At 39.8% G+C, this 9,829-nt stretch overlaps 1 protein-coding gene across 1 annotated transcript; it reads right to left on the reverse strand.

The window, feature by feature from the left end:
- Positions 1-1,981: 1,981 nt before the first annotated feature.
- LOC140168971 (cyanocobalamin reductase / alkylcobalamin dealkylase-like) lies at positions 1,982-9,216 on the reverse strand. Its single transcript, XM_072192558.1, has 4 exons — positions 8,998-9,216; positions 4,854-5,048; positions 3,735-3,902; positions 1,982-3,135 (listed from the first exon to the last, which is right to left on the reverse strand). Exons 1-4 carry the CDS (start codon positions 9,148-9,150, stop codon positions 2,800-2,802), a joined length of 852 nt encoding a protein of 283 aa, XP_072048659.1. The 5' UTR covers positions 9,151-9,216; the 3' UTR covers positions 1,982-2,799.
- Between the last annotated feature and the right edge of the window lie 613 nt (positions 9,217-9,829).

Below are 9,829 nucleotides of genomic sequence, written 5' to 3' on the forward strand. Positions count from 1 at the left end.
CCACCAAGTTTCATGCCCATACGACAGTTTTAAGTTATTTGACCTCAGATGACCCCTGGGTGACCCCGGATGACCCCAAAATGACCCTCAAAAATTTGGTTCTAAATGTTTACAGTACCCACCAAGGTTCATGCCCATACGACAGTTTTAAGTTATTTGACCTCAGATGACCCCTGGGTGACCCCGGATGACCCCAAAATGACCCTCAAAAAATTTGGTTCTAAATGTTTACAGTACCCACCAAGTGTCATGCCCATACGACGTTTTTTGCCAATTTGACCTCAGATGACCCCTAGATGACCTTGGGTGACCTTGAACCACTAACCAAACCTACTGGAATTTGAAGACCGCCAATGACCATCCCTCCACCAAATTGCATCACTGTACATCTTATCAGTTCCGAGATATTGCACCCAAGCTCGGACGGACGGACGGACGGACAGATGGACGGACGGACAGATGGACGGACGGACGGACAACCAGGAAACATAATACCTCCGGTGGAGGAAAAAAAAAAAAAGCCTAAACATTTCATGTTCAGGAGAGATACCCAATTATCTTATTTAATAGCCCCATGAGCACTACCGTCTGAATAATCAGCCTTTAAGAACTAATTTGATTGGTTTCAAAGAGAGCTATGTCATGTATTGAGCCAATCAGAGAAATTGGTAGAATAGTTCGCATAATTTGCTGAGTTCTATAAGCTCTATTTTGATTGCTTATTCAAAATGATTATATCACGTCATTAACTAATTATGAGTCGTATAAGCAAGCCAGTTATTCCCATGGGGTTTGGGTAACCAAACTATGATATTTAGATGTGAATACATGTCAGACAAATAGATATTTTATATTTATACAGAGCTGATATTACTAGATTCTATATAGTAAATAATTATTTCTTTAAGATAAAAACAATAAATACAATTTATTTGATTACATCTGACCCAACCTAACACTAAACATTACAGTGGGTAACCATCTCAAGGGAGGGAGGGGGTCTCAGCTTTGGTTTGGTTGGGAATGTGTGTTTGGGCAAAATCAGGATCATTTTGGACGGAAACAGAACAAAATGAAGAAGCATGTAACCATTTTTGCCAATTTTGTTAACCCAACCAGCCTGAGTACTACAAAATACTACAAACAACTTCAATGCGTGTACATGCATCCCACAGGAAGTGATGGCGCACCCTAAGTAATATATATGCACGCTTTCATTGGCCAGGCCAGCGAAAGACCTGTGGCCAAGTGTCGCCAACCTAGTGCTTGGCATGCTAAGGGTCTTGAGTTCGAATCCCACCCTGAGCAAACAACTTCTTTGTTTGTTTTCTCTCTTTATTCCTTCCTTCTTTCCCTTCCAGTCGCCCAAAAGCCCTTCAGGCATTAGAGTTATTAGACTATCAGTACACAGGGCCCCGGGACTGGTGTAGCAACGACCTGTGATGTACCCCCCCCCACTGGTAATGCCACTGTGTTTATATGAGTCTTATTAAATGCAAAAATAAGTTCACAATAATTATTTTTGTTATACTAACCCTATTGTAAACATTTTGCCATAATATTAAAGACCTATTCAGTGATTTACTCGTATGGAGGATTGTAAAAATCATCAGAATTCAGATTTCGGCACCTTTGTGAGTGTCATAGATCTGCTAACATAGCCTGCTAGTGTAATTTCTCTACTACATGTATCCTTCACTTTTAGGCAATTTTACACTTTTGCTGGGATCACTGCATGTAAGCCTTTAATATTACTAATAAAAATAATAATAATTATACAATAATAAGGCCTAAAAAAATTGTTTGATTGGCGTAACATAAAAAAAAAAAAATTGGGTAGGTCGGTCAGAATTTTTTTTTTACTTTACTTTTTAAGCTGTAAATTTTGTTTGACAAAGGCTTTGGAACTTTTTTTTTTTTTTTTTTTTTAAATTGATTTATTTTCATTTATTTATTTATTTTATTTTTTTTTTTTTTGCAAAAAAAGAAAAAAAAAAAAAAAAGTCAGGGACGGGCCTTATTTTAGGGTCGGTCGGATTACACCAATCAAACAATTTTTTTAGACCTAATAATAATAATAATAGTAATAATAATAATATTGTACAAGTTGTGCCTACAATACCGAATCTGAACTGTTGTTAACATGTTGAGTTGTTTGGTCATTTTGTCCTCAACTTGGAAAAACCACCACTGTAAAGGTGGATGGACATTTATTTTGTGTTCCAAGCAGCTTAAAATATATTCATTTTTTATACATGTATGTTGTAAGGAAGCTGAAAATCACAACTTTAAAAATAAAGGAAACAGTTCAAAATTGAGTAAAGCACAAAAATGATTTTTATAAAAATGTCACACTTTTAGTTTAACAGCATGTGCTTAAGTTGTCCAGTTCACTCATTAAGAAATTTTATACAAGATATGAGTTGACTTATTGAGTGCTGGCCTGTCAGAAAAGTACTGGCCTCAAAACTACAACGCAACACAACAAAATACTGTAAAAATTTTCGTGCTACATTTATTTTCGCGTTCCAAGCTGCTACAGCGAAAATAACGACGCGCAAATATATTAATTAACAAATTCAGTCTCGTCCAATTATGGCGAGCGGAACATCAGAACCTGGGGCCCCCACTTTCTAAAACCTGTGCACGTCACTACTTCCTTTCAGTGCGGTGTTTACACAGCGTCTAAATATTTTGATTGTCTGTATTCTGTTTAAATGCTTATCAATTGTAAATACTACTGGCCATGTTGTGACTCATCTCTCAGCGAGCTGTAATTTCCATTCGCAATACCAAATACTACTGGCCCATGTCACGGCTCTCAGCAAGCTGTAATTTGCCTTCGCTATCTTTCTCTAAACCAAGAAGTTTTGCTCTGTCTTTGGGTGCCGTATTGAAATACACCTGTTGTTCTTCAGAGTACCTGTCTATTGGTGGGATGACATCCCTGTATGCATTATCTTGCCAGTTGTTGTTTAACTTCTCAAGGAGGTCTATGATCTCTGCATCTGTTGTCAGGATTCTGGCTGGTTCTGATTCCGGTAAGGTTGGGCACTGGAGTTTCTTGAAGATGAGGGCTCCTCTGAAAGCAAACCATCCTCCGTATTTAGGGTGCATGCTGATACCAAATATGCGCTGTAAACAAGGAAACACATCTTTAATGAATATATAGTATATAGTAACTGGCTATTCAAACAGGAGGGCTGGTATGTGGAGAGAGAAGGGAGTGTGAGAGAGAAATGAAGAGAAGAGGATAGAGAGAGAGAGAATGGAGAGAGGGAGAGGAAGCAATTGGTAAGTAGGGAGTGAGTAAGAGAGAGATGAAAAGAGAGGCAGTGACCCAGAGGGGAGCGATGGATATGTAGGGAGTGGATGAGAGAGAGATATTGTTTGTGTGTGGGGGTAGGCATTTGTAGTGTGATACCCTATATTCCAACCAGGGACCACTTGGGAACCATTCCCATTTTATATGTGCAACGGGGTAAAATTCATAAAATTGGGTATAATTTGATAACCTGTGAATTTCAGGAAGTAACACCCCCCCCCCCCCCTTCGCATAGTCCTAAACAGCATTCCCATTTGTGGGGGCTCACATAGGGTTGAGTGTGTACGGTGGTGTGGGGGTATGTATGAGGAGAGAGAGGGAGGCAGACAGACACAGAGGTAGAGAGGAAGAGGAGACAGTCACACACATTTATACAGATAAATCAATGATTGAATTTTCTGATATTCACCTTTTCTTTAGGCCATGGATCCTCTTGGATGTCACATCTTTGGTAGTAGTAGGCAGACCCTGACACATGACCTGCTGTCTGAACTAATAGCTTGGGTTTCTTATTAGGATGAAGCTCATAGTCATATATGGTGTCTATCTCATGGGATGGATCACAGGCTGGTAAACTCTGTAAGACAATATCAAGTTAAGGGGTTAGGACAATAGGCCCTATTACTAATACATGTAGCTGTTATCAAAAAAAGTTTCTGGTCGCCTCAAGTTCATCTACCTGCATTCTCACATTCTCAATCAAATCTTTTGTTGTAATTGTCGCTGACAGAGTATCAATGCAGCTTATTTTGTGATTGAAGCTAATGCACCCAGTGGTGTTAATGCAGAGACACATGATTCGCTGCAGGGTGTATTTCTGTTGGTTAATTTCCACCTGTACAAAAATAATTATTTACCTGGGGATGACGCTGTGCTTGGCAGCTATTGAAGATGGTGCCTTCTTGAACTAGTGGCGTAACTAGGGTTGGTAGCGCCTGGGACAAGTAACAAAATTGGTGCCCCTACCCCCACCCGAGAATATCTTAGACGCGGGCAGTGGTGTAGCTAGGGGTTGTGGTGCCCAGGGCTAAGGATACATAATGCCCCCCCCCCCCATTCTTGAAACAATTGCACAGGCAATTTTTGGAAATTCGGACAAAAAAGGCCTACCACTAATTAATTTTGGTTACTAGAAGTTGAATATCCGTCTTAAGTTCTTTCAATTGATTTTGTGCTGAAATTTTGTGCTGAAAATTTTGACTTTCATCACTTGGAGGGCGCAGAATCGATGCTGAATTGGTCAATTTGGCGCCCTCCTAAGAGTGGTGCCCGGGAAACATTGCCCCCTCCCCTAGTTACGCCACTGTCTTGAACCAAATCCTCAAATAACATGATAAAACTTTGAAGTCAAAAGATGGAAACTGATATGACATGGGATTCTTAAAACTTCAAATATCTTGGTAAAAATAAAGCATGCACCTGGAATTACATCACTGCACTGACTGAGCTCAGTTAGAAACTATTTGCATTCACCACAAACTGTTTTGCATAAATCAAGATGACATTGACATCACATATCAACACCTACCTCCTTAGCCTGTTTGAAATATGATGCGACACATTCATCAATAGGATCTCGTATTCCAATCTTTGTGATGTTTGCAATGAAAGGTTTGAAAGCTTTGTCAAACATCTGTGGTGTGCTGACGATGCAAAAGGCTAGCGTGTCATCATGGTAAGCAAGATGGTAGGACGAGTCTACTTTCTTATTGTACCAGGAAACCTGCAAAAAACGATCGTAAAATAATGTATAAATTTAAAATCAGACTTACTATCCGCAGGTCTGGGGTTAAAGTCCCTGCACAGGCAGTTGCCAGTTATGTCCGAGGTTTTTCTCTGGCTTATCTGTCTATGCATGTTGCGTTTCCATGTTAAATTCAAGTTAAAATGTGCTAGTGTGCGATGTGTGGTTCTCAGCCCGAGGAGGGGGGCACTCATATATAAAAAATTTAAGCATGCTTATGAATGCACTTCAGAAAAGCACCCTTAACAAGGACAACCATTGTGCCTTCAAAATGACCCTTTTCAGGATACCCGGTAATGATTTGTTAAAGGCCCATTCAGTGATTTGCTCATCCAGACAATAGTTAAAATCATCAAAATTCAGATTTTGGTACCTGTGTCATTGTCATAGATGTGCTAACATAGCCTGCTAGTGGTTCAGCCGAAAGCTGTGTACTTACATGTAGGACAAAATAAGGCATTTACATGAAATCTGTAATTTATACTGACAGTATACTCGTACATGTATAAATTAGCTACATGTACACATGTAAAAAACTAAATAAGTTGTAGTAACTACAAATTTCGAACATTTCCAATTATTGGAACTAACATGTATTTAAATGGGGCCTCAACTTTGACAATACTGCAGTTTTCCTCATTTTTTGCCATTTTTTTTTCATTTCAAAAATACCTAATGACATTTTTAATGACTTATCCTTCACCTTTAGGCAATTTGGTTCAAGGTAATATTATTGGTTAACTTAATAAAGCAAACAAAATTGTATTTGGCAAACAATAATTTTGTTGAGCAGTGCAGCTAAAAAAACGGACATAAACAATAAAACAAGGCTTACGATTGGCTGATACGTCATCGCATGTGTATAAAGTTAGTCTCAGGCCAGACTGTATGTGGCTATCACGGGTTTGTTAGGATCAACGAGCGTCAGACCGACACAATCTGGTTGTGTACATGAAGGAGACTATCATCGTGTTGCCCATGTTGCTGTTGGAACCAAGTTGGAACCATTGGAGTACGAAAGAAATATTCATTAACGGCCCGACTGAAGCAATGTCTATTTCTATGTTTGTACCGGGCAAGTACCAGGCATTCTTCGACACGTACACAGAGACTGCTACAAATTCGTCCAAAGATAGGCAAAGGGTTGGGGATCACATTTTTAACAATGACTAAACTATTAATTCGGAGTTGAGGTGCGCTATAAAAGGTAGATCATTTCAGGCCGAATTCGGGGGCTGTATTTGGTGTCATGTACATGTCACATTTTGAACAGAGTAAAAAACAACCATTACTTTATGGTTGAGAGTGAGACTCGGTTTTACCACGCTGCAATACTATGTATTGCATGCGTGAACCACACTTATACTATTTTGCAGTAAACCTTTGATGAGCGCGACTACCGTGATGTTGCAAGTTCGGAAGTAACAACGCGTACGGTACGGCGCACAGTTCATTCATTAATTTCCACTCGGCAACAGCAGATCGCCTCAGGAGCCAATCAGAGACAAGTGCGTCTAACGTAGGTATAATAGTAATACAAAAAAAAAAAATCTCATATTAAAGAGCTAAATGAAAGAAAACTGATGAGGCATGAATGATTGTCATAGGACATGGCATGTGGTTGCGGAGATATGCTAATTTGAATGTCTCAATTTTTCAGCCAATTTCCTGTACAAACTTTTTGTGCATGCACATATTAAAATGCTTTATAGGCCTATACTGTGCATTGTGAGTACACAATTTTAAAGAAACAATTTGCTATTTACTGGTACTGAACTGTAAATGTAATCCTAGATTGATTGAATTTGTATTGATGTGAACATAAGGGCCTATCTACATCTACATCTACAGGATTTCTGGGTAGACCAATCAAGACTGCTATCGCGCCCAGTGGTGCAGTATCACATCCGGTGCAGTAATAACAAAACACAAATACACGGCCCACCACCATATGTGCATGGCAAAGATAACGGTGATTAAAAAGTGCAGGAAATACAGATGAGGTCTAGAAGGAGGCTGGACCAGCTGCTGAGGAGACCTGGCCAATATACAGCTCTGGTATCCCACTGGTTTCAGCTTGGTTGGTGCATGCATTGAAGCTCTTGACTGTTGGTGATTGTATGGTTGTGATAGGTAGACTGTTCCATTTTGGTATTGTTCTTGGGTAGAAACTGTATTTGTAAACATCAGTCCTGGGTGTGATTATGGTGTACTGGTCACTGTGGTGGCTTCTGGTTTTGACAACTATTCTGCTAGGTTGAGTGTAGTGACTGGGCACTTCCATCTGTACTTCTTGGTGGTGGATTTTGTACATCATGGATAGCCTGGCAGATTCTCGCCTCTGTTCCAAAGATGGTAGATTGAGGTCTGATAACAGGGCGGTTACACTGGTTTTTCTGCGGTAGTTGTTGGTGATGAAGCGCGCAGCTTTCCTCTGGACATTTTCCAGTGCCTTCTTATCTTGTTGATGGTATGGATCCCAGCAGAGTGCCGCATATTCCAGGGTAGGTCTAATGAGTGCTGTATAGGCTTGTTTCTTCACATCTGGTGGACATTTGTACAGATTTCTCTGGAGGAAGTTGATGTTCCTCTGAGCCTTCCCGGTGACCAATTTGACATGATGTTTCCAATCCAGTGAAGATGACAACTCGACTCCAAGATAGGGATGGTGTTCCATCTGAGTCAGCTCTGTACCCATCATTGTGTATGTGTGTGGGATGACATTTCTCTTGCGAGTTACTCTTAACATCATTTTCTTTGGAGGGGGGGTCCCAAATATACAGGGGGGTGTCATAATTTTTTGGAAAGAAAAATAGGGGGGGTCATAAAATGTTTGATGACCAAAATGTAGCGAGTCGCAAGATGACCACAGATAGTGTGTTTATCTTATTCAAAAACACTGAATACAATTTTAGCCTCTTCAGGGGGTACATGTAAGGTGTATCAGTGGGTGGTGGGGGAGGGGGTCATAAAATTTTGTTGCCGAAATAGGGGGGTCGCAATTTTATTGATGCTGACTTTTTGTAAATTTGGGAGCCCCCTTCCGCAGAAAATGATAGCCCCCTAATATACAAATGAACATGATGTATGAGTAATTTTGTTTTATTTCTGTTTTCTGATGCAGATTCTAGCTTTTACAGAGGATGGAAACCAGGGGCTGTCTTTTGGAATTTGCAGGAGAGCATTAAATAGCTCTTCTAGAGCCTTCAAGAGCTGTTTAGAACATTTACAATAAAATGTAATGAGAGCATTAATGGTCAACTAAGGAAAGCTAAAAATCAAAATGTAATGAGAGCATTAATGGTCAACTAAGTCTAAGGAAAGCTAAGAATCACTCTCCTATATGCGATTTAAGGAGAGCAGTAGAGAGCGATTGCTCTCGCTCTCCTCAAAAGGCAGTCCCTGGGAAACCACAGTGAGGGTCAACACCAAATGCAAAAATAAAGAAAAACTTATTCAAAAAGATGAAATTTGTGTTCAAGTGTCTTTTTTTTTTTTGTCATTGAAAAACTCACGGTTTTGATACTACCCACCCGAGTACACCTTTTCACTGATACAAGGGGGGGTAATTTGTTTGAGGGCACCCTTTAAAATGTTTAATTATTATAAGCACTAGCTGATGCATTTACCCACCTCCCGGGCCCCCTCCCCAGGAAAATGTTTTTGAGCAGGCACCCTTTGGAGCACTGCCACTGCCACTGGCTGGCGCATGCTCCCTATTCTGAAGATCATTGCAGAAACTCAGGGGCCAGTTCACTTGATCATCAGAATGGGGTCACTCCTGCTCAAGTATGAACCCCCCTGCACCCTTCCCCCAGCTTAAGTTTTGTCTTTGAGCAAGCACCCTTTGGAGCACTGGCTGAATTTATTAGTACGTGTAAAATACATTGTTTATTTGTTATGGTTACTGTCTCTGTCCTGAACTTACCTTGAAAGGATAACATTCGAATCCATACTGCGAGAAGAACCCTGACAACGACCCCTGCAATTCACTCACTATTCCTGGCTCGACACATCTACACGTTTCAACGCTATCAGCCATTTTTACTGAAATATTATAAGCTCTCCTTTCCCATTTCATGTAAAATTTCCGCGAAATATTGCATGATCAACATTACAGACAGCGTGTCGCTGTTTTCATTTAAGTAGTGACGGGCACAATTCAGGATTTAGCAGGAAAAAAACATTTAGCGATCGCGCGTAGACCCTCATATCGATATGTCCAGCTCTAATTTGATAATTGGCGACGAGCTGTCGATCCCGTGGCGCGAAAATGCAAAAACAATAACAAACCCGGGAACAAATACCAAACCAGGCTAAAACCAGGCCAAACCAAATTAAAGCCATATTATAACATTTCTATAAAAAGTAGATTAGTATTTATTTTCCATAAAATGTTAGCTTTTACTGTCAGATACGGTAAGGCCGTATAAAATTAATGTTTTGGTTCTCGTCCAGAGGATTTTCATGAATTGATGAGGGAGGGAGGTGTTTTTTTTTTTTTTTTTTTTTTTCAATGTAAAATTAGCATTGTCAGTAGTTTTCGGTCCTCTCCAACAGTGCTCGAGGAAACGATGAGGCCCTTTTTTTTTTCAAATGGGAGATTCTGAGGGATAAACCCCCTAGAGAGTACCACAAAAAGACTTGGAAGTGGTGCTTGTTCTCTAATAAACTTATTTATATGTATGAAGATTTCATAAATCATTCCAAAGTCTAAAAAAATTGAAAAATCTAAAAAAAAAAAAAATCTGACAAATCCC

This window comes from Amphiura filiformis, chromosome 1 (genome assembly GCF_039555335.1).
Source record: "Amphiura filiformis chromosome 1, Afil_fr2py, whole genome shotgun sequence".
Lineage (NCBI taxonomy): Eukaryota > Metazoa > Echinodermata > Ophiuroidea > Amphilepidida > Amphiuridae > Amphiura > Amphiura filiformis.

Excerpts from the sequence above, each read along its gene's own strand:
- LOC140168971 (XM_072192558.1), bottom strand. The coding sequence starts at position 9,150 with ATGAAATGGGAAAGGAGAGCTTATAATATTTCAGTAAAAATGGCTGAT. Across the intron at positions 5,049-8,997 it reads TCGAATGTTATCCTTTCAAG|GTTTCCTGGTACAATAAGAA; the intron begins GTAAGTTCAGGA and ends CGTTTTTTGCAG. Across the intron at positions 3,903-4,853 it reads ATTTCAAACAGGCTAAGGAG|AGTTTACCAGCCTGTGATCC; the intron begins GTAGGTGTTGAT and ends ATTGTCTTACAG.